General features: G+C 41.9%; 1 protein-coding gene across 1 annotated transcript; it reads left to right on the top strand.

Annotated features, from left to right (window-relative positions):
* Nucleotides 1-529: 529 nt before the first annotated feature.
* Nucleotides 530-20,358, top strand: spata17 (spermatogenesis associated 17). Its single transcript, XM_070962832.1, has 8 exons — nt 530-597; nt 889-978; nt 2,236-2,317; nt 3,795-3,845; nt 6,565-6,668; nt 12,367-12,490; nt 17,276-17,518; nt 20,206-20,358. Exons 1-8 carry the CDS (start codon nt 530-532, stop codon nt 20,356-20,358), a joined length of 915 nt encoding a protein of 304 aa, XP_070818933.1.
* Nucleotides 20,359-24,325: the final 3,967 nt, after the last annotated feature.

Here is a 24,325-nt window from a genome sequence, read left to right as displayed (position 1 = left end):
TTACTGCCTGATGAACGTTACTGTGAACTCATTCATTCTGGTGTCTGTGACCGGCACGCTCTCTCAGGGTTTCCAGGCGAAAACCCGGCTGAAACACACCGTAAACAGACATTAATACGTAGCGGAAAAAACCCAATCTGGCAACACCAGCCACCAGTGTCACATCGCCGCATGCGTCATCAAAACAAAAAGCAGCATGTAGGCGACAAAGCAGCAAGAAGGCGTCGTATGATCATTTAAACGAGTTTTATGACAAGGTCGGTGAGGATGGGAAAAATCTTACATTTCTGTGCAAACTTTGCCCGCCGGCTTTCAAAAAGAAAATCCGCACCTCAGTCACATGGGGTGAAAGCTGCAGCTGCTACTAGTGTGGACTGAATGGACAGCAACAAAGCGTTACAGCAGCAATGGGAGGGAAGCAAGCATTTATCATTGCCTAGGGCGAAAATTCCTACTTTCTAGATACTTTGAACGCATCTCTACCACCTTGTTGTCAAGACAACAGGTAAACTTTTTTTCCTGAGTAGACATGGCGGAGCTGCTGAAAATACAAAGTGAAGTTGAAGAGTTCCTTAAAGAATACGTCTACAGAAACAGGTATTTATCCTATATATGAGCAGATGTATTATTCAGATATGAAAACCATTGTGGCGGTCGTGAAGTGGTTTAGCAGCAAAAGCCAAACCGTTACACCAGTTAGCTTGCTAACCTTAGCCGTCAACAAACGCTAGCATGTTTGTACTGTAGCATGCATCGGCAGTGGTGCCATAACGAAGGTGATTAAATTTTGAAGTACCTGCAGAGGAATAGACGTTAATATACAGCATCACACTGAGGTAATGTACCTACAGTACACTGTTGTTTTATGTGTCTCTGTGTGTGTTGTAGCCAAGCAGAGGAGAACAGACAGACGGAAAGCCAGGCCGCCACCCGCATTCAGAGCTGGTTCAGAGCCTGCAAGGTGCGGGCTTACCTCAGGTATAATGTATATGCGTAGTGAGTGTGTGTTTGTCCAATTTATATCTGTAAACCTGAAAAATAGACTTTTGGTACTCCATATGCCATAGAGAAAAAACGAGTAATAATAATAAAATTTAAAAAATTAATATTTTATAGTCCAATTTTAGGTTTGCTTTTCCCTTCAGGCGTTGAAAAGCATTCAGGCAGGACCCTTAAGAGTTAATTTCAAGGGAAACCCTGGTACCAGCTCACTCTCATAATTATCCCACTTCTAGAGCTTTGCAAATGGCCTAGAGGAATAAATGTCGCTTGCACTCTGTGCTCCTTTCACACACAGAGAAATGAATGTCTCTATCTCTGTGCTTGTTCCTGTACTGTGACCCCAGCACCATTCTGCAGGGTCAGCAGACAAACTTCCAGACAGTAGGTTAATTCAGATTACTTTAGTTAATTGATCAATGCGTTAAGTGGATAATTAGCAACAATTTTAGCTGCCTAAGTGCAACTCCGGGGTTGTGCTATCCCTACCATAAGCATTGATTTTCTGGGCATATGAATGGCCTTTTGGAAATTGATGGCCTCATTGGAGGCAGAGAATCGCAGTGGACTTGCATTTAGAGTATGTTTGAAGATGAATACAAATGTGTGCCGCTGACTAAAGGGGGTGAAAGGCTCATCAGACATGATCGAAAAGCCTGCAGGAGCAGGTTTGTTCTGTATGTGTATGTCTTTGTGAGAGTGTGTGTTTGTAAGTGTAATGTTTCCCTGACCTTTTAATTGAAGTCCTTTACAACCTAACATTAGTATGCAGAAAACAAAACCAGGCTTTTCTTTGTTTTTGTTTTTTTTAAAGAGATCACAGTTCATTATAGCAGTCGTGATTTTAGTAAATGCCCTGCGATCGGCTGGCGACCGGTCCAGGGTGTACCCCGCCTCTCGCCCGTTGAAAGCCGAGATAGGCTCCGGCCCCCCCGTGACCCCGAAAGAGATAAGCCACATAGAAAATGGATGGATGGATTTTAGTGAATTTCATGTTTTAATCAATTAAATTGCATTACATAAAGGAATATTTTGTATTTGTTGTTTCCTCATAGATTTTGTTTTTTGTACTCAAATCATTTCTGTGCTTAAACAGACTAAAGATTGAACAAAGCAATCTACAATTTAATTTCCATCCCTCCATGTGGATCTCAATAACTTCTTTTCATTGTTTTCCTTCATTTCAACGACTGAAAAATGCACATCCAGTCCTCTCTCAAAATGACTGTTTTACAGCCATCTGCACAAGAAAGCAATCATTATCCAGAAGATATGGCGGGGCTTCACAGCAAGGGCACGTTTCAGACAAATGGTGAAGGTAAGTCAGTGCCTGGAACAGCTATAGATATATTGATTATGTAATGATAGCATGCATTAGAATTCAATTGCAATATTCCTTAGTCCCTGTGTCTGACCCCTTAAGAGATATAATTCACTCATTACACATTGGGGAATTAGCACTTAGGAAATATGATGTAATATGATAAAGAATTCCATTTATTTTGCAACTCCTGGGATGCATATGGAAAGAGTATGAAGAGGAATAGAGAAAAGGAAAGAGTAGAGGAGTCGGGGTGTATCGTGTGTGTTTGTGTATGTGTGTGCTTTGGTAAAACAAGGCCCCATTTTCAGCATATTGCCTCCAACTGCTTCTTAATTGAACAGATTGTTGATACCGGATCCAATACCCAGCGCTCTCACGTATAATTTTCCCCTGGATTGAGTTTTGTAAACGTATCACAACAAGCTATTTATCATGCCTGTAAATTGACTGTTTGCTAAAGCATAACTGCCAGCCGCCGTTTGGGAGGCGTTCAAGAAATGGAAAGGAGGGAGTGGGGGGTGGGGTGGGGTGTATAGTGGGGGTGGGGTTGAGGGGTGTTGAAATAAACGATGAAGGATGTGTCACAACACACATATGGGCTAAAAAGAGGCTGTTTGGTCTCATTTGGAAACAGACAAGCGCTAATTTGAATCACTCAAAATTGCCACAGTGCTCTATTTTGAATTAGCCCTGAGAGATTGTCTTCTTCCCCTCCTCTCTCGCTCCCTCCGTCTGTCTTTTTCTCTCTCACTCTTGCGGCCCTTATCATGTGTAATGTGACGTGCACAAAGCCTCATCTCAAAACATCAAGCTGAATTTACAACCTCCTTTCAAGTCTTTGTCTTCCTTCCCCTTCCTCTCCTCCCTCTCTTCCCTGTCGTTATTAAAAAAGACGTGTTGAGATATGAATCCCTTTTATGGCCGACTCTCCAGTTTGCTCCTGAAATGTGCCCCCAGTGGTCGGCCGGCACATGCGGTGTGTGACACCTCATCGAGTGCGCCACTGAATATTCTCTGGCCTTTTGTTTGTCACTTCTGGCAGTGCTGTCATTGATTATGAAATCCAGAGGAGAGCGTTTGGCCGTCATACATCTCCATTAGTGTGCTGCTTGACTACCATAGATTTTCTTGGCCCTTGTCTGCGTTGGTGTATTGAGAGAGTACCGTCCTCCCCTTGATACAAAGTCCCGCTAACTACTCTCTCTCTCTCTCTGTCTCTCTCTGTCTCTCTGTCTCTCTTTCTACCTCTCTCCATTCCCCGACTTTTTCTCTTGTTCCTCTTGTCTCTCTTGCTTACCCTCTCTCCCTTTCTGCCCCCTTCCCTCCTCCCTCCTCTCTACAGTGGCCCTATCTGCGCTGCCTCTGTGCAATGTATTATGTATAAAGAGCTCTTTATCTTTGACGCCTGCTGTGGACAGATCAGAGGGCTGGGAGACAAGATGTAACGCCATCTTTTCCTTTGTGTTCACAGGCGGCATATTTTATCATGAAGATGAATTTCTACGAGGAGATGGCGGTCAGGGTAAATATCACCACAGTGTCTTGTTTTAGCAAATGGAGTGTCGTGGTGGTGCGGGGGACACTCTGTTTCTCTGTGTGTGCCGTGAACGGGAAGTCCCTTGAATAAGCAGCCTGTAACCACTTCATTGCAAGAATTGTCCATCATAGCAACTTTTCTAATCTTAAATGCAGTCTGTGTTCGTACTTGTTATCATGTGACATCATGTCATGACAGCATTCCTCTACAGTTCAATTTTACACATCATTTAGGCCTTTTAGAATTAGGTGTAATACACAACAAAAATAATTCTGACTTTGTTATTTCAAAATGACCTATCATGATAATGTCTCGGCACATTAATGGTTGGTCCATCTAACTGAACATTGTGCACTTTTCATAAATAACCTTAAGCCTTATTCTGTTTATGCACAGTGCTTGGTAAGAGGCCCTCGGAATAAAAATGTATTCTGAATGTTTTATCCTTTATCTCAATATCTGTCTTATATCTCAGTTTTAGCAACATTTATTTTTTTGGTTGTTTTTACTCAGTGGTCATGCCCATCAAATGTCCCATTTGTCCCCTCAGCAGCTACTACTGTTCAGCCCATAAATCATAACACCGTGGCTGTGACTGATGCTTTGGCACTTTTACACAAGGATATTGCGCGGAAACCTTATATTTTTACAATTCCATGTAGCCTACTCTTTTGGCTAACAATTTCATTCTGCCTAAACCATTAAAGGGTTTAATAGGCCAACAAAAAATCCACTAGTGTTTATTGACGAGGGTGTGCCGCCGTCCAGCTGGGCAGAGAGGGATGCAATATTTTCATATTGGTGCAAAAGCCTGGGAATTGAAAGCTTCAAGTTTTACACTCAATAGAAACCCAAACAAATAAAACTGACCACCCTGTTGTTTCAATAAATGTCACTAGGAGAGACATAGATCCAGGAATAATATTTGACCCAGCTGTTTTAGGTCACGAGGTGAAAGGTTAGAGCAGAGCAGAAGCTTCTGAAGTTAGAGAAAAGAGGCCTTTATCAACCAGATAAAATGACCATGCTTTCCGAAAGGAAGCAATGGGAATTTTAATAAAAAGTGAAACATGTGAATAGGGCAGTAAAGTTGCTCAGCTTTTAGCAGCTCAAGAAGGTATTGGGTTTGAATCCCACAAGGGCCAAATGAGGCTTTTCTGTGCAGAGTGCATTTTATTCTGTGTGTTTGTCTGGGTTTTGTCTGAATGCACCAATGCTTTCCCGAAACAACAGACATACATGTATGAGAAAAGAGAAAGGTATGAGAAAACACCTGGCCCTTGCCCTGACCAAGGATTTGGCCTCAGAGGTGGTGTTGGTCCTTCAGTGCTGCACCGTGCACTGCCCACTGCTCCTAAAGAGATATCATGGGGCTAATACAGACAAATTTCTCCAAGCGTATTGAGTCTGGGTAACTTAATATTTCAGATGTTTAAAAATGGTTATAGATGATATAAAAGTATTGTGAAAATATATCTAGCACCTGGACCTGGACCCTGCACCTGTAGAGTATTTTAATTTACTATGGATGCCAGACCTAAAGATACAATATGTTAGGATTTATTAGATTTATCATATCTTGCAGATGCATTGGCCTTTAGGACAGAATAAAGAAACAGTGTTTGTTCCTGTGTATGAAACTGAGATAGAGAGACCCTGTGCTCAAATGAGTGAAGGACATCTGTGCTCACAGACCATCTTTTACTGAAGAAATATTCAGTGGGTAAATAGCGAGAAAGAGAGATATAAAGGGAGAAACAATCATCTCAGAAGCCCCTTGTGACACTTACTTTGAATCAATTGTAAATCTTTTCTTTTTTCTTTCCCCTCGTGTTGTCTTTATCACGGCGTGGTAGCTAACAGAGGATAATGTATTAGGGCCATAATAGAAACCAGTGTTTACATGCCGCACCTCGGATTTGTATTAGATTCAACAGCATCGATTTCACTAGTCAACAAAGGTCAGCAAGAACTTGGGAGGCGGCAATTACTTTATTTAAAATTATCTATTGACTGGCAGATCAATGCTAATTCTCATTTTGCTCTTTGTTGTTTTTCCCCATCCTCCACTTCTCCTCTCCTCTCCCCTCTTCTCATAGTGTGATTATTCTTTTACCTGCCATTGTTTTAATCTCCTAATTAGTCTGAAGGACATCCGCCCCCTTGCTTTAAAATGGTCCACTGGTGTGTGTGGGTGTGTGTCTGCTAGCTAATCTGCAGCCTCCACAATCAATGTGGACTGATACAGTTAAACGTACGGAGCTGTGACAGCCATCTGTACCCCCTTGGATTGTCCCTCCATCACCACAGGGGGGAAAAAGTGCATGCATGGTCATACATGGTTTAAAAATGTTGTCTCATATATGTTGATACTATCGTCCCTATTATTTTTTATATTTAATGTGTCCTCCACAAGTTTAAGTCATGCAAAAAAAGTCATCAGAAAAAGTATTGGCAAGTTGATAGACAGCAAATACAATGACAAGACACATGACAGTACATAACAGAGTGTTATGCTGGGAATTTTTTTTAATATTCCATGTTTGAAGGGCCAAAAAAAATCTGAAAAACTAAGAACTTTTAAAACTGTAACATCGCCATGACATGGCATAATGTTTAGTACCAGTTTTCCTGTTTCCCACGTTTGCTCATGTTGTTGGAAAACTTCTGAAGAACTCCTCTGTCATGCTTTTGTCCCTCCCAGATCCAGCGGAGATGGAGAGGATTCTTTGTGAGGAAGTACATTCATAATTTCTATGCACGCAAGAATTATCTGGATGGACTTTCAAGAAAAAATGAACTTGTCAGGTAAAATCAAAACAAAATATGGTGATGTATATGAGGCTCAAGAGAGCTGACAGTCGCCTCCTCCTCCTTTACTTTAGCTTGTTTGTGGTGGTAGTTCGTATGATGCTGCATACTGACCTTCCTGTGTAAGTCCTGTGGTTGTTATTATATTTTTCATTAGTACAGTACAGTTGATACAGATATTATAACCGACATACAGCACTATATAACGGCTGCTTCAGCAACAAGAAGTAAGCACCATTTGTAGAGGTGTCGCACAATTTTGAAAAGAATTTGTGGAATAGTGAACGTCAGTACTTCTCCTGTCTTTTCCCATCTCTCTCCTCTGTCTTGTTGTGCTTTTTTACCTGAACCGTGATGAGTTGTGGTGAAACACATTTTTGTCCAGGGACCACTACAGGATCGTGAAGGCGATCAGCTGGTGGCACAAGTCAGTCAAGATGAATTGATTTGATTACTATAAAGGCAGTTGGTTAAATTGTGTACTTGTGTACTGATAACTGAGAGAGAAACAGAGAAACAGAGGCGTTTGTAAGATGTGTGCTTGCATAGTTGTTACCTCAGATGAAGAGAACAGTGACAGGGAAAGAGGATAGGAAAAGTGAAGGAATGAAAGAGACAGAGGAAAGACAGGGGGGAGAGAGAGAGAGAGAGGGAGAGAGAGAAGTCCTCTAAAACGCTGAAGGCTAAAAGAGAGAGAAGTGAACGATGTGAAGAAATTAAAAATTAGCCTCTGATTTGAACTGCAGCTCGTGCATTAATAAAACATCCTGTGCTCCAGGGCTTACTGCTAGAGATACGCCATCTTTTATTTTTGACAAAAAAAACCATCACGTTTAGCTAATAGTCACATTTTTAATGTTGCTAATATATTTTACCGGAAAATATCTTTAGGCTTCTGCTAAAATTAAATGTAAATTTGTTAAAGTGCTCCTTGGATCACTGACTTCCCCCCTCACTTCCCCACCAGCGTTCCACCTTTCCTCCACACTTCTTGCCCCTTTTAGAGGTAGGGGGAACTAGGCTGTTAAAGTCCATTAAGGAAATGTTGCCTCTTCAGTAACACACAAAGCCAGACACACATAAACACGTAAAACTTTGTCAAGCGTTCTGACACTGACAGTGATGAAAGATATGCGTTGAGACTGGTAAAATTGTGCTTTGTCTTTTTCAATATGGCTTGTCTTGAACAGGAAGTCTTTGCCTCTATATAAATAGATAGCATATACTGCTGTTATTTGTCAAATGTGACCAAAAAATACTTAGAATGGGCATTCATAGAAGTCATAGAGAAAATATATTTGTAATGTGTAATGAGACCAAAGGCTACAGAGCTTGTGATAACTTGTAATAGAGAGAGAACCACTAACTATCTCAGATTGGATCAGGTCAGTTTGCATATTGACCAGACTGCACTAGATCAGAGAAATGTGGAAGAAAAGAATTTTAGCTGTTTGGTCATACTGTTTCATTATCAACTGTGTGACATCCCCAGTCTCCTCATACACACACACACACACACACACACACACACACACACACACACACACACACACACACACACACACACACACACACACACACACACAGCCCCTCCTCCACAGTTGTTTGGGGTGTTGAGGTCACTTTCTCTCCAGTTAATCACATGTTTATTTAGTGCTGCCGGGGTCACGATCAATTAACGCCGTGCCGGCATTTATTTAAAATATCCTTTCTGTGTTAGCCGCTGAACCCTCGGAGCACACACTGCCTGATCACTCACCCCGCAAAGGTCCGCTTTTTAATCCACCTGCTCCCTCCCTCTTGTATGTCTGTCTGTCTGTCCAACCCGCTGCATAAATTATTCAAAGTTGGACTAATAGCCCCATTTAGTGTAGGCCGAGGCTGTGCATGGTAATGATATAGGAGTAATACATAGACTGCCGAACCTCTCTCTCTGACTCTCTGTTTCAGTCTCTCTTTCTCGCTCATGACAGATCTCCCCCGCACGAAACCATCTGTGTCATTTCATTAGGTACAGCATCCAGCTAATACACGCTACTTACACTACCCTCTTCTATCCTCTGCCCTCACTGTGCCTCCCTCCCTCAATCTCCTCTCTTTCTCCTTCTCTTTCTCAATCTATTTTGCTCTGTATCTTTCTCTGTCTCTCTCTCTCTGCCGCCGGTTCACTGTGCTTCAGTGTCCATCCTCATTCATCCTTCCTCTCCTTCTGCATAGCCTAATGAAGTCAGGACCCCAGCGCAGTCCCCACTCTGCCACAGTTTTCCTCGATACCCCAACAATTTATCACTTTGTCAGGGAGACACTTAAAGTTCCTGGGCTTTAATAAGGGCATGCAGTGGGACGATGGGGGCAATTAGGAAAGCAGAGCAAGCCCGCTTTGCATATTTACTAAATGTGCTGGTGTCATCGCCGCCGCCACCAACACGGCCTGTTGACTGCATGAATTATTCCTCTATCTGCAATAAACAGCTGGGTAATTATTACTGCCATAATCAGATAAATAATTCTTACTGTGATGTTGCAACGACGTGGCAAAATCTTTTAACTTATTGAACAAGAACAAGGAAGAATTTATGGACTTGGTGTTGCAAGGCTGAGCAGCGCTGGGTTTTTTTTTTTCTTCTCCTCTGGTGTTATGCTGTCTCTCTCCCTCTCTACTTTTTTCCTGTCTCTCTTTACTCCAGCCATCTTCGTTCCTCCCTCTCTTGTGTCCCTCTCAAGGACATTCATGAAAGAAGAGCTGCTATAGTGGAGAGAGCGCAGGCCTGCCTGCACGCCTGCCCTGCGATCACTCTCCGCTTCTATGCGTCAGTCTTTCTTTTGCTGCTCTTTCTTTCTGATCCAGTTTGGGTGGAGACAAGTTCACTCCTTCAGTCTGATTGGATTTGTTTATTCTGTGTGTGTGTGTGTGTGTGTGTGTGTGTGTGTGTGTGTGTGTGTGTGTGTGTGTGTGTGTTGGAGTATAATCTGGTGCTGCAGGAACTTTTGAGAGTAAAACAAGAGAAGAGAAGGAGTATGTAAAATGTATGAAGTTGTAAATGTTTTTTCTGCTTTTGAATAATTGAAACATTGATTTGAGATCATTTCAACACTATAATCATTGTTTAATTCCACACCTTTTCATGGCATCAGTTTTACTACTTTAGTGAATTAGTTAATCAATTAGTCAGTCACTTAAATGGAAACACTGTGTTGAACGTTCAATACATTGAGCCGGTCACTGTCTGAATTGACTAGCTGACTACCCCCTCCTTGCCAGCTATTGAATCATTTAATTGAAGCAATTAAAACAGCCAATCAGGTCAAGCCTCCATTAAATATTTAGAACCTGGCCAATTAACTGCTCTGGTGCTGGCCTGGACGACCGCAGGTGTGGCCTGCCGTCCCAGAATGCCTCACTCTCTGATATGCCATCAACCCTTGATGCCCCATTGTGAACCAGGGAGTAAATAATTGAGTAAGAAGTGAGAAATTTAGCTGTACTATATTATCCATTTAAATAAATTAACAGTCCAGGGTGAAAATGTCAGTTGGAGTTCAATTATTTGAAAGTATGCTTTATTAGTTTGTCCAACAGTTAAGAAGCCATCAAAAGTCAGTGTGCTCGCACTGCACTATATGGTATACTTAGCACGTTATAAGCATCTAATAATCATTATAATGGAGTATATGCAATGAAAAATAATGATTTAATGTGCAGATTACTATAACTGTATTTTAAATGTGAAGTGGCAATTTCATAGCACAGTGAAACTGTATGAGTGACATATGAATGTATAGCATGTATTGCTGAACAGATAATACACAAAAGTTTTTTTTTTGTGCCTATATTTTTATTTTCATATACAGAGGTCAAGCTATACTAACCAGCACAGGTTAATTAACCAGATATACAACAATATATATAACGAAATTATAAGCCGGCGTTTTAAAACACTGTTTCTTGCTTTCTTTCTTTCACTTTCACTCTGTCAAACACACACACATACACACGCGGCACGTGCTGTGTGCCGAACAGGGCTAATGAGGGTTGTATGTTGTGGCGGCTGGTTGGGTCGACACAGATCGAGGTGCCTTCAGCCGTTACAAATCTGTTTGGCTTTTGTCCACTACACAGCAATTAATAACACTGGGGCTGGGGGCAGGGAAGCAAAGGTCACCCATTCAGCCTGACATACACACACACACACACACACACACACACACACACACACACACACACACACACATGCACACATATGGACACACATACAAGCAAAAGTGTGTGAACACATAGTATGAACATTGATGCACACATACGCATTGCTTACACACACACGCACACACATAGGTCCCGACCCCTGAAAACATTGGCAGTCAGTTTTTTAAAGGTGTATTAATGCACGAACGCACAGAAATACACACATATACTGTCAACACACACATGCACCAATTGGTTTGTGAACCAGACTGTCCCATACTAAACCAAAACTTTATATTTTACATTAATAAGTAATATCCCTGTTAGCCAGGTGGACAAATAGGGGCCAAGCAACCTCTATTTTTACACATATTTACACACACACGCTCACACACAGAAACACACAAGCACATGCAGACATACAGCCACACATCCACATACACCGTCTTAAATTACTGTGCTTAATATTACATAAACACGCACAGACACATTTAGACTCCCTCTCATTCTCACCACATGCACACACACACACACACACACACACACACACACACACACAGTGCTCTGCATATTTCATTTATTTTGTAATTTAATCTGGTGCTGAGGAAGGAATGAGAATGCAAAGGCAATGGAGACGGTGTTGTGATTTCTTTTTAAATGTCAGTAGCTGCAGAATGTGTTAACCTCACATTACAGACACACTATGAATATTCTGATTCCGCTGTGGAGGCTTGTAATCGAAAACAGAAGCTGGGTGGAGAAAGAAGCAGTCGAGAAGAAGGGGAGAAAAAAGGAGGGATATGAAAAGAGAAAAACGGAGGACTGTTGATGAGCTATGGCTTTACTCTTAGCTGTGTGAGTGTGTGTGTGTGTGTGTGTGTGTGTGTGTGTGTGTGTGTGTGTGTGTGTGTGTGTGTGTGTGTGTGTGTGTTTATTCTCACATTACCATAGCATGTGTGTTTTAGTAATTCCCCTTTTAAGTTATTACCCCCTTGTAACAATGAGGCTGTGTGATTGCGGAATGAAATTGCTGTGTATGGGCTTTTAATGCATCCCATTTAGCCAGCTTCGCTTAACAGATGTCACAGACAGACCTGTCCTGGCTGCGGTGATGAAATATATCCATCATCCTCCCACTTATAGCCTCTTGCGCTCCCACTTTGCTTTTTTCTGTCCAAGCAGTCTCATTCTCTTATTTTTCTCCCACAGCTCCTCTGTCTTTCTGTGTCTGTTTTATCATTTGACAGTTTTTTTTTTTTTATCCATCTGAAGGACACTTCAGGGAACAATCAGCATTTACGACAGAAGACAGTGTTCCAACATAGATTGCACAGATGCACTTGCATGAAGTTTAGAGTGTTTCTTTGAAAGAATGTTAAGTTCTAAGGTCAGCTGAATCTCTGGATAATGTGTAATGTAAAACTTTAGTGTCATGTGATTGTAATAGACTTAAATAAAATGTTTGGAATTTGAATTGGAAAAATATTCATATATGGTGTGTTTGTCCTGAAGGAGGGAGCTGGATGAACTTGAGGAACTTCAGAAGAAAGAGAGAGACTGTCTGGAGATGGTGAAAGAGCAGACAACGAAGTTCTACAAAGCACACAGGTTACACCACCTCCTCAGTACGAAGCAGGTTGGTCTACAGGAACACAAACACACGCAATCCCACACATTTGACATAAATTTGACTATGATTTGACCAATAATTGACTGGCTAATATTAAATTAAATTAAATTCCTAGTTAACCACAGCTGCAAAAAAAATATTTTACATTATCATTTTGAATGCGTAAAAAAGTGAGGCTCAACCCACAACAGAAATCTGCATCATATAACAGGAGCTTGCATCATTACATGTAGGGCTGAGTTATATTATATAGCTCATACCGGTAGAGATAGCAGTGGGATGAATGTGGTCTGTTATGTGGAGGAGTAGGTTATGGGTGGGTTTGGTGGATGATCCTTTAAACTCAGTGGAGCAAATGACGTCATGCTTCTGCTCGTGCGTGTCTACAAAATGATATACATATGCTTAAATCATGTCTGCATTTGTTTGATTTTGTGAAAAATTGTTCTTTAATATCATTGATTTGGTCAAGTGAAGTGTAGCGAGAATGCTACAGTGTATGGTGTCTCAAGCGTCAACAGTATATGTATAATTGCTCTCACTGCCAGAAGTGGAAGATAAATGTTCCACACTGCAGGTTTAAGACATATTTAAAGAGCATTTTGCCTCACAAAAAGGTTCAAATTCTAATTTCTTTCAATTAACACCTCAACCTCATTGTGAGACAACTTTTGCCCACAGCCCCACTTTTCCCTGTGCTTTAAAATATACAGCTAACATGACTGACTCACTAGAAACTTTTTACTACAAAAGTTAGCGCATACCTGCGCACACATGCACACGTATGCACATGCACAGCTTAAGAAGCAGGGAACCACTCAGACAATGAAATAAGAGTTACAGAGAGGGAGTTCCCCCAGAAACTGGCTACAGAGAGAAACGTTAACACAGGTGGTCTGTGTGGAACTGAGGTTTTTTTTTTTTTTTTTTGGTGTGTGTGTGTGTGTGTGTGTGTGTGTGTGTGTGTGTGTGTGTGTGTGTGTGTGTGTGTGTGTGTTGTGTGTGTGTGCGTGTGTGCGCGTGTGCGTGCGTGCGTGTGTGTGTGTGTGTGTGTGTACGTGCGTGTGCCCATGCATGTGCTTGCGTGGGTGTGGGCATGCGCATGTGTGTGTGTGCGCATGCACATGGCTAAGTATGTGTCCTCATGGCTCTTCTGATGTGCTGAGTGGAGTATTTTAGTGCTTCCCCTGGCACAGGTGTGTACGTATCTGTGTGTGTGTGGCATCTACGCAACTCTGTGGCTCCCTGCTGGGATCATAATGAAGACAAAGCACACTGGTCACTGTTGATTCAGCACCACTACCTCTCTCTCTCTCCCTCTCTCTCTCTCTCTCTCTCTCGCTCTCCTTCCTGTGCGACCAGCATCGTCATCATCTGGCTTGCTACCTACTTTCTGCAGGTATCCCATGTTCATCTAAGACACTCACATACGCACAACTTCCAAACATTTTATTATGAAGGTGACGTAAGTTGGAGTGCCGTAGATTTTGCATTTTGTCAGATCATATTTTACTCTCCAAATGTTTTGGACTGGCTGTTTACCCATATATTCATTTTTTTTAGGATTTTATATACTATATTGCACATTTTATTAATAAGTAAAACAGGAAAAGTTTGTGTGCTCTTCCCCGCCCTCTGTCCATCGCTTTCTCTCTCTATATCTCTCGCTCTCTCTTTCGCTGCATATGGCAGGGGACTCTTTCCCTTCGTAGCTCTGACCTTGTCAGCAGTGAATAGATGGCTCTCCCACACAGTTCATCCTTCCTCACTTCTCGGACCCCAGCCCACACGCACGCACATACACACACACACACACACACACACACACACACACACACACACACACACACACACACACACACACACACACTCACACACTCACACAGCTTACCAAAAGGCCCCAAGTCCCTATGACAGAGACAGAGATGGTGTGTTCCTGGGGTCAACATCATTGCTCTTCCCGTAGCTAGGTTGGTACTTTTGGGCTAGCATGTGCGCATGTGTGTGTTTGTGTGTGTTTGAGTGTCTATGTGTGTATGTGTCTTTAGGGGTGGTGAGGATTACATTTGTGTATGTGTTTGTGTGTCTCCAGCCTTCTGTCCCTTCCTGTTTGAGTTAGCTCTATACACTCACCCAGAATACATTTTATAGACTGATACTGAATACTGAAAAATGCCATTAAATAGATAGAAAACTCTGATAATGAGGATTCTGGGTTAGTGTTTCTCATATTTATCGTGCCAAACACTCAGATGCTGCTGAGTGGTCTTTTGCATCAACAATTTTCAGGGATATTTTATTCACTCAACATGCTCTGATATACTTAATTATAGTCAAGTATGGTCTTGTGTGGAAACATTTACTTGTTTAGGGCCTTTTATTAGAAGCTGTGAAATCAAAGGGACAAGTGCAGTCCTGCTGTAGTGGTACAGTAATACATTCGTAGGCAGCATATAGTATCAGCATGTGGAGTCGCTGCAGTCTTCTGTCAGGGTTCTCTGGAGGCACAAGGAGTGACAAGGCACAAATATACAGCACCAAAAATAATCTCCAAGGACATATAACGTCCCATTTTTAAAGTTGAATTTATGGTTGAATAAACACTTCTAAAATAACTGAGGTAGAAGTTATTGTATAAGACAAGCTGGGCATTGTAGGGAGGAAACCCCCATTAATCTACGCAAGTTGTGACTCTGGCTTAATCATATTAACAGTGTATTTTGATTTACTATGTGTGCGTCTGCTAACCAGAACCATGAAAATTGCTGTAGTTTTAAATGCACAATGTTATATGTTTTGTTGATTTGTGTACTTACATTATTACAGAAGTTTCCAACAATGTTTAAACCCAGAGGTCATTTTATTCAGGATACTCGTGTGTTTCATTTGGTTGCATCCAATTGTGACAAGGGCAACAATAGATGATAGGCTACTTCAGAGAGTCAGTGACTATGAGTAAACATAACGTGAATACAAGTTTGATGCATTACCTTGTCTGTGAACATGTCTGCCTGAGTCACATTGGATAGATGTTCAACTGCAATAATAGTTGTTTTACAATGAACGACATCAGACTGCGTCTTTTGTTTTCATTGTTTAGATTGAGAGACCCTTGTGGCAGAAATTACATGCAGAGCATTAATGTGGTAGTCGACCTGTTTTGGCCCACTGAAAATAATGCATTAGCTCTACTGTCAGCTTTGAGTGTACACAAAAAACTGCAGACCCCTCAGTTAAAATTCTGTTATCCAGGTGTGTCTACAACACACGGTTGCAGAAATCATTGTCAGGGAAGTTTCCCTCTACTCCTTGTGAAACACTTGACATTTACATCACAAGCACTCATGCTCTAATAATGAAACGTTTACTAATTAACTGGGTTGTTAATATGTTATATTAAAAAGAGTCAGGTTTTGGTCAGTATAGTTGGAGCAATTTCCCACTTATGCCCTTTCTCTCTCCTCTCTCTCTTTCCGTTGTCCCAGTCTTTTAGAGTGGCCTAAATAGCAAGCAGTATTATTAGCATATAGAGTAGATACAGAGTCCTCCAACTCAAAGCTTTGGTCTGGTAATTAACACATAGGCAAAAGGATCATTGTGATTTGAATAATTATTACTGAGGCCGTCTGTGGCAAATCTCTACCCACTTCAGAACAGGGGAAGCAACGTTTGCGTGTGTTTGTTAATGTATCGTTCTAGTGAACAATGAGATTTGTGTCTTTTATAATGTCACATTTGAGAAAGATGCAGCTGGGTGATCCCTGTAGTTGTTTTTGTTATCTGTGTGAACAGCACACACTGAACTGCTTCAGGCAACTATGTAACCTGGCAAAAACTTTCGGTTGGCCAAGAGCCGTGGTGTATGTATTTGAGGCTGTGAAGATCAACAACTGTTTTCATTGGACACCAAAGGTTTAGGCTAGTATGGATAATAGGAGCAATATAATGCAAAACTTTGATGAAATACTATATGAAAAAAGTTATTTACAATACTGATGTTTCAGATTACCTCAGAATATTGCCCGCAATAGTTTGAATGACTTAGTTTCACTTTAAGCTGTCCCAGGAAATGGCCGTTATATTACTTGATGGCACTTGTGATAAAATTTACTTCTTTTTGGTTTTTCAAACTCCAACTGAATTTTAATACATTTTAGTGTTTTGGGCGTAAAACACACAGGAGGACATCCTGGTTCCTCAAAATCCATGAAGTATAATCCAAAAATTAATAATCCAACTGCAACGTCCTTAGTTTGAACCTGGGTGCGGAGCTCTGTTGCATCCCCTCTACCCTCTCTATCATTACCCTGATATTTTCAGTTTCACTATGCTGTTATTTTAAAAAAATCTACAAGTGTTGAGTAAAAGTTATCTCCTAACCATTCACAAAGACACATACGTGTTAGGTTTTATGTTTATGCAGAGTTTACAGGACCCAAAATACCAGGCTCAAACAGAAAAGACAAGAAAGTTTAAAGAAAAGTTTAACAATTGAATGATTAATAAGGATTATACAAGAGTCTGAGTTGAGACAGGTCCAGGTTCTCCAGTGAGAGCAGACAGACAGGGTGTGGACGACAACAGGCAGACTCAGACAAGACAGACAGGGGAGAAACAGACAGAAGACAACAGGAGCACAAAGGGAAAGAGGAGGGGAGACTGCAGATCTCCACAATATGCATCTAAACATATCACACTGCTCATACTGATACTGTCTTGCTCTATCTAACTTTCTCTGTTACATCAGATTAACCTTTCTCCCTCCCTCTCTCCCTCTCTCTCTCTCGTCAGTGCCCAGGGGTCTTCAACTCTCCATTCAGGCCATCCCCCCATGAGATGGAACAACTTCTGAGGCAGGTCAAGTACCAGGCCCCCACCAGGCTGGCCCCCAGGGGCAGAGCTTGTCTCTTGGGCATGCCCGGCCCAGCAACCTCCAGTTTCCATGGGACTCTTGAATCCCCATGGATGAAAAACTCTAAAATCTGCTGCTCCTCCAGGCTCATACTGCCCCCCATTGCCAGCAAGAAACAGCAGGTGAGATGGTAAATGCTGGGATCATGACAGGGATTAACAGATGGAGACAGAGAAAAACAGAGTTTCAATGATAAGAAGCAGAATATATGAGACATGGACTATAGAGGGGAAGAATGAGAAAACAAAGCAACAGAGCATGCGCAAAAGGTGAGAGTATTCGTTTTATAAGTGTCATACTAATTATTAGAGCCCCCCAACATCCCCCTCTTGTCCCGCTGGAGATGCTTCTTGATGAAAGTAGAGATCCTTTAAAACTCCTTTTAAAGAAGAATGACATCATTAAAACATGGCAGACAGCTCTCCTGGGGGCTACTGCACAGAGCAGCTTAGTGCCTGTCTTTCAGTGAGTACTGTATGTGTGACTGTGTGGCTACATGGTACTATCACATGTTTCTGTACCACAGTGCGTGTTTCCCGTGTGCCCCTTACATTTGTTGTTTCTCATTAATTCATTGTGGCTTTTCCACCCGTTACTATCTGTGTTGTGACAGGAACATTAATATTTATTTCTATCTGAAGGTTAAATGTATGATATAGTTTATTTTTAGATGTACTGGACCACTGGGATATAATTTCCAATTTGTAATATGCATCTGATAGGTAGATATAAGAACAGTGGGAACTATGTCATATTTTAAGGTGTGTTGTTCTAACAATAACCAGTCACAATGTCTGTGAAAAAAAGCCTGTGAATTCAGTGTTAATATCAAAACTATCTATGAAAGGAGCTTTGAAGCAATGCAACAGTTGAACCTTTAAGCTGCTGACAGTTGAGAATTTATCTCAGTACAATTTATCGTTGTCCAGCTGTGCATTCACGACTGTTTTGTGCATGCATGTGTGTGTATGCTGATGATCTGATGAGGAGCCATTTCACCATTTGTGTTATTTACGCTCTGTAGCTCTTTATTGCAAAGTGCTTTCCCTATTATTAGTTTCTAGTAATGTATAACATAAGTGAGCAGAAATGAGGCGTGGCTCTGTCTCATTTTATTAGCTGCACTTAACACACACACACGCACATGTCTCCAGCTGGATGTAGTTATAGTGAGTTCATTAGTGGTGTCAGAAAAGTCTCCTGGTGCTGACATGGAGAAGAATACATTATTTATCTATATTTATGCACATCTGTCTTTCTCTGTCTCTGCCTCCCTGTGTTTCTCCGTGCTTCTCCTTTTAGTGTGTGTGTGTGTGTGTGTGTGTGTGTGTGTGTGTGTGTGTGTGTGTGTGTGTGTGTGTGTGTGTGTGTGTGTTTGATTAGTGCAGGAAGTCCCTTTCTTTCTTTTGCACTCACCCCTACACCCCATACCCCCTCCCTCCCTGGTGTGATAACTATCTAGTGGTGATGGATAAGGTTGAGGTGCTGGCTGTGGAAGTGGTCAGGCCAGGCCACCGATCCCGTGGCGATAGGAGCAAGGACAGGGTCCCCGTCCCTCCCTCTATCTCTCCGTTCTCATCCTCCCTCCTTTTTTAACACGAAACAACAACTGAAGGTCACCCCAAACAAAGCAACAACATTTAAGTTAATCTGCACTTCACAAAGTTTACACACTACTCTCAGAAAAGAGCATACACCCTTAGAGAGATACACAGTGATGCATGCTTAGAGGCTGCGCTTCATTCTTCCTCACCAGACTCATTTAAGTTTGAATTTGTTTAGCATTTGTAACTAACAGAAAGCTAACACATATTTTGCGTATTGTGTAAAATAACATGAATCACTGACCAAATTTTGCTTCTAGATCATCAAAACTATAATTGTTTAGCTGTTAGCTGTTACTGTTTAAATTTGTTTTTCAATGAGATCACTTTTGCATGTACTTGTTAAGACAATAACCACTCTATTGAAAACTTTTCAAATACTCAATGCCTTTTGTACAAGAGAGTTACAGGCATGATGAAGTGTCAAGGGGGAGTAAGGGGGGGAGTGAGGTTAGACAGGGAACAGCATGAAAACTTGTTGCTAAATGCGACTTTTCTTTGTCTTTGCAACTTTGATATGTCAGTAGACATCAGCACCCCATCACTGCAGGGTAGGAGCCACAATGTCAAGAAGATATACAAGGAATAAAATTGATGGACAGCTGTTGAAAGTTTAACTGACTTGTTTGTGAGATTTGGTCCCCAAAAACAGCTGAATAAAGTAAGAGAGGAAGTCAGATATATATTCCATGCAACTGCATGATGTTGCCTGGGTGCATGAAACAAGGTCCAAACAAATGATAAGTGAAAGACATTAAATGTGGGGGGTAAACGAGAATAAAGGATATAATCATTGGGAGTAGGGGATGGTAAAACCTGATTTAAACTTGAAGTGTCTCGGAGGTTAATAAGAATAGTAGATGCGCAGCTGAGTGTGCATGTTTTTCCTCTCTTTTCGCCGTCTTGCTCACTCTCTGTCCCTCACTCATGCATGTTTGGCTTTCCTCCTCCCTCCTCTTTCTCTCTCCTGATATAATTTCCTTCATTCTCTTTCTCGCTCTCTCTTCCTGCTTCTCTCTTTGTCTCTGTGTCACAGGAGGAGAGATGAAGAGGATTGGCCTCTGGTTTTAGCAGTAAGCCATCACTACCTGTGGGAGAGGGATCAGAGAAAGAAAGAGATGGGGGTCTGAAACAGAAAGATGCAGCGATCATTATCTGATTCTTGTGTGTGTGTCTCTGTGTGTGTTGGTGGTTGGTTATTTCAGGGTCTGTTCAGAGAGCCGGGGGAAGTGTGGGAGCAGCGCGTGCATTGTCCTGACCTGACAGTGCATCTGCAGACCTCTCGCTCACACCTGGAGGAGGCTCAGAGCCAGCTACGACAACAAGAATCCATGAGACTCCACAGAGGCACATTGTGAGAACCAGACACAGACACAGACACGCAAAAACACACATACAGACAAAAGTAGGTTACGAAACAATCACACGCAGAGACCAAAAGTGTTTCATTAAAGGTTTCCCTTAATTATGTCATTTTTTTCCATCATATACACTAAGGAATACATGCTTGTGACCACATACATGATCGGACACCTAACACAGTCACAAGCAAATTCATGCAACATTAAGTAGCAAATGGACACATCCTTATTATGAAAACTAATGGGTGTATGTCAGGAGATTATTTTAAGACTGCTTCAGAGAGGGCTTTATTACAGTTTCTCCCTGCTTTATTTCAAGGCTTGTATTAGTTTTAATTAGGAGTGGTGCGTGTGTGTGTGTGTGTGTGTGTGTGTGTGTGTGTGTGTGTGTGTATATGTGTCTTTGCTAAAACACTTGGCTATAACCTCATTACCACTCACGGGCTAATCTACTTGGTCGTGTGTGTGTGTGTGTGTGTGTGTGTGTGTGTGTGTGTGTGTGTGTGTGTGTAAAGTACTGTTATTAACCCTCTGTTTGATCTGTCTCACACAATAATTTCCCTGACTCCCGTAGAAAAGACCACCCAGTTTTCTCTCCACTCCAACCTTCTTTAGTCTTTTGTCTCACTACTATGAAATGACACAAGACATTTTTTAAAAGGAACTTGCATATTGTAACTGACTTTTCTCCATGCCATGTGTCTTGTCAGTGTATTTTGTGTTGGTTTTCTGGTTGCTACATATTCTGCAGTATGGATTCATGCTCAACCAACCGATTTGATATATTAGTAAAGATTAACCTGAACTCAGCTGCAAACTTTGTGACATATAAGTTTTTGTTGTTTGTTCTTGCCATTTTCCAACCAGAGGAACAGGAAGTATGCTCCACCATCTGAGCCACAGAAGCAGTTCTTTTAGTCAGTGAGCCTACGGCAAGAGCTTCAGATAGTAGATGACTCCAAGAGGTAGGTTGAAAACTACACATTCAAAAATTATTACTATTATTATTGTGATTACACATTATTTTTTGAGTATACCTACTATGTACCGAAATTAAGTTGTTGATTGCTGTTGATTGTTCACCAAAAACTTCGGTGAAGCAAAAACATTATGGCTAAAACACACAGTTATACAAGACCATGTACAACTGCATCTTTCTGCTGAACACAGCTGTTGTGTTTCATTTCATTTAAAGTGGTTGCTGCACTATTTTTGCTGGACATTGAACATGATTATGTTGGAAGTTTTGTTTTTTTTTTCTGTATGTGGCACCTCATGGTAATGCAGCAACTTAAACTTTACAATCAAGAGTCAGATGTCTCTGAAATTGAGAAGAACAAAATTAATGGTTGACAGGGAATCCTATAATAGTTTTATCAGACAGTTATTTTAGAAACCCGTGTTCACCCTTTCAGATCAAGATCAAGTCAATCAGTGTCAGGTCCGTGTAAAATCCGGGTCTGGAACGTGGACATGAAGCCATGTTAGACAACACTTGTCAACCCCTGCAAAATGATGGCAGTCACGGGTTTGTCCTGGGGTTGCCTGGGGTTTGGTCTGAAAGGTATTATTCTCCTCTAAAAGAAATGAGGGAAGCGGAGGCAGTGCAGCCTAACCCTTTCAACTTCAGTTACACAAATTTGTCAAAAGTGACAGCAATTTAATAAATCGCCACTCTCCATCACACGCATATGCACACCCACCCACACACATGCACACAATTCCCAGTTATGCCCTCCACTGCCCCCTCTCCATGTATACGTAAATGAGGTGCATGCATGGGTGTGTGTTTGTGTGAGTCTGTTATAGAGAGAATGTGTGTGCGTGGGCCCTGCGGTCTGGTCCAGGCATTAGGTAATTGACTGTGTCTTTGCTCAAGGCCTTTCATGGATCACCGTCCTTTATTAGCTCACTTCCCAGCACACACCCACACACACAAACACACACAAAGTTCCCAGCAGCTCCACCCCAACCTCTTACCCCCCACTACCAGCACCTAGACCCAATTGCCTGGAAACGAGGAGTGAAACAAGAGAGAGAGAGAGAGGAGCAAGGGAGGAAGGAGAGAGCAGCGACAGGGGAATGAACTAACACGGCCCCAGGAAGTGGAGATAAATAAGTATGGGGAGTGAGTGGGCGGGTGAATGGGGTCTCCTGCAGCTGACAACAGGGGGTGAGGGAGTAAGATCAGTTTTGCTCAGTGCATCTATGCTGTATCTGTAAAATACTGTATTGATGGAAAGCTTGTAGGGTGTTTGTGTTATCCCATTAGCAATAATTTGGCTCACCATTAAAATTAGAAGCCCTACACACAGACTGAACAATATTGGTAAGTTTTGTAAGATTTAGTATGTGTGTGTTTGCACTCATATTGCTATTCCCTGTTATCTAACTCTCTGATGGATGCTGCAAAATGACAGCTTTCTATTTGCCAATTGCCTAAGCAATGTCTAACACACACACACACACACACACACACACACACGCACACACACACACACACACACACACACACACACACACACACACACACACACACACACACACACTTGTACCGTCATTGACATAATGCATTCCCTAGCCCCTTACCCTAACCCTAACCATCACAAGAAAATGCCTAACCCTAATGTTAACCTAATTCTTGCCCTACCCTTCAAACGAAGTCTGCACATTCAAGCAGCCCAACTTGAAGTTGTGAGGACTTTCCAAAAATGTCCTCATTCAGTGTGTAGCAAGTACAACTACACAAACTCACACACAACGTTCATACATTTTGGCCAAACTTGACCTCCCTGTTCTGTGTGACAACATTGCTGCTGCTGCTGTGTAGGCTGTTGAAGAGGATGAAGATGATGAAGATAGCAGCGCCTGCTCTCAGCCCGTTCTTGTCATACTGCTGTCACTCAGAGCTTATCAGACCTCAGATTTTTTTCCCCATTTCATCTCTCTGTCTGAGGCTCCATCGTTCTTTATCTCTCTCTACCTCTGTTTACTCTCTCTCTTCTCTCGCTCTGTGGTAATTAGTGCATTAGTCCTATCGTTGGCATGACCCCCCAGCTACAGCAGCAGCCAGCAGAGCTTCTTGTCACAGCTCAGAGGGCCAATGGAGTGGACAGCTCAGCCCTGGTACTCATCATCTTCATACCGTGCCCAGCCAGCCTCCCCCCAGCCACATTATCTAGCTATGTTATCCAGCCATGCTCCTAATTATTTTCCAACCCCAGCCACAGCCCTCTCACCCAGCCTCTGCCACATTACCTAGCCCTGCTTGTAATCATCACCCTAAGCCTTGCTTCAACCCCCTATACAGCCTGAAGTCTCATCATTAACATAGCCCAGTTTTTTCATAGTTCCAGACTGCGGCTCTTTGGCTTGACCATCACAGCTCTTGGCAGTATAGCATACAGCATCCCCAATCCAAACCAAGCCCTAGAAAGAGCGCCTGACTCCTGGACCTTTATTTACCTTAGCCATCTGTGTCACAGTAAGAAAATCTATCAATGCAAATGTAGCCCCGCCTGTCAGGATACACACACACATTCACACATCATCACTTAGATGCTAGTACCCACCTCTCTAGGAACTCAATGGCCCTGGCTTAGGCCAAGGGGGGCTGTGTAATGTTTGTCCCTTTTCCACCTCCTATATGCCCTTGCCTTGATGTTCCAGCTTACCCACGAAAGCTTACTTTCATAGACCTCAGACCCTCTTTTGCAGCTCTACCCTCCAATTATTTACATCCCCCATCTTTTGAAAAAGGCAAGGTTTTTTGAGTGAACAGTACCTAAACCTCTTAAAGTTGGGAAGTTGAATACAGTCAGCACTGTAATGTTCATTGTACGATAAAATATTATTTTTTTTTTATACTTCTGCACCAGCTAAATGCACCAACAATAGCTAATTTCAAATGCAGAAAGGGAAAGCCCTCTCTGTCCATGCTAATTTTGTGGTTGTGTTATTAGCC

Source organism: Chaetodon trifascialis, chromosome 1, assembly GCF_039877785.1.
Source record: "Chaetodon trifascialis isolate fChaTrf1 chromosome 1, fChaTrf1.hap1, whole genome shotgun sequence".
Classification (NCBI taxonomy): domain Eukaryota; kingdom Metazoa; phylum Chordata; class Actinopteri; order Chaetodontiformes; family Chaetodontidae; genus Chaetodon; species Chaetodon trifascialis.
This window is presented reverse-complemented; position numbering and strand designations above follow the sequence as displayed.

Coding starts and splice junctions, on each gene's coding strand:
- spata17 (XM_070962832.1), top strand. CDS start 530: ATGGCGGAGCTGCTGAAAATACAAAGTGAAGTTGAAGAGTTCCTTAAA. Junction 598..888: donor GAATACGTCTACAGAAACAG/GTATTTATCCTA, acceptor TGTGTGTTGTAG/CCAAGCAGAGGAGAACAGAC. Junction 979..2,235: donor AAGGTGCGGGCTTACCTCAG/GTATAATGTATA, acceptor ACTGTTTTACAG/CCATCTGCACAAGAAAGCAA.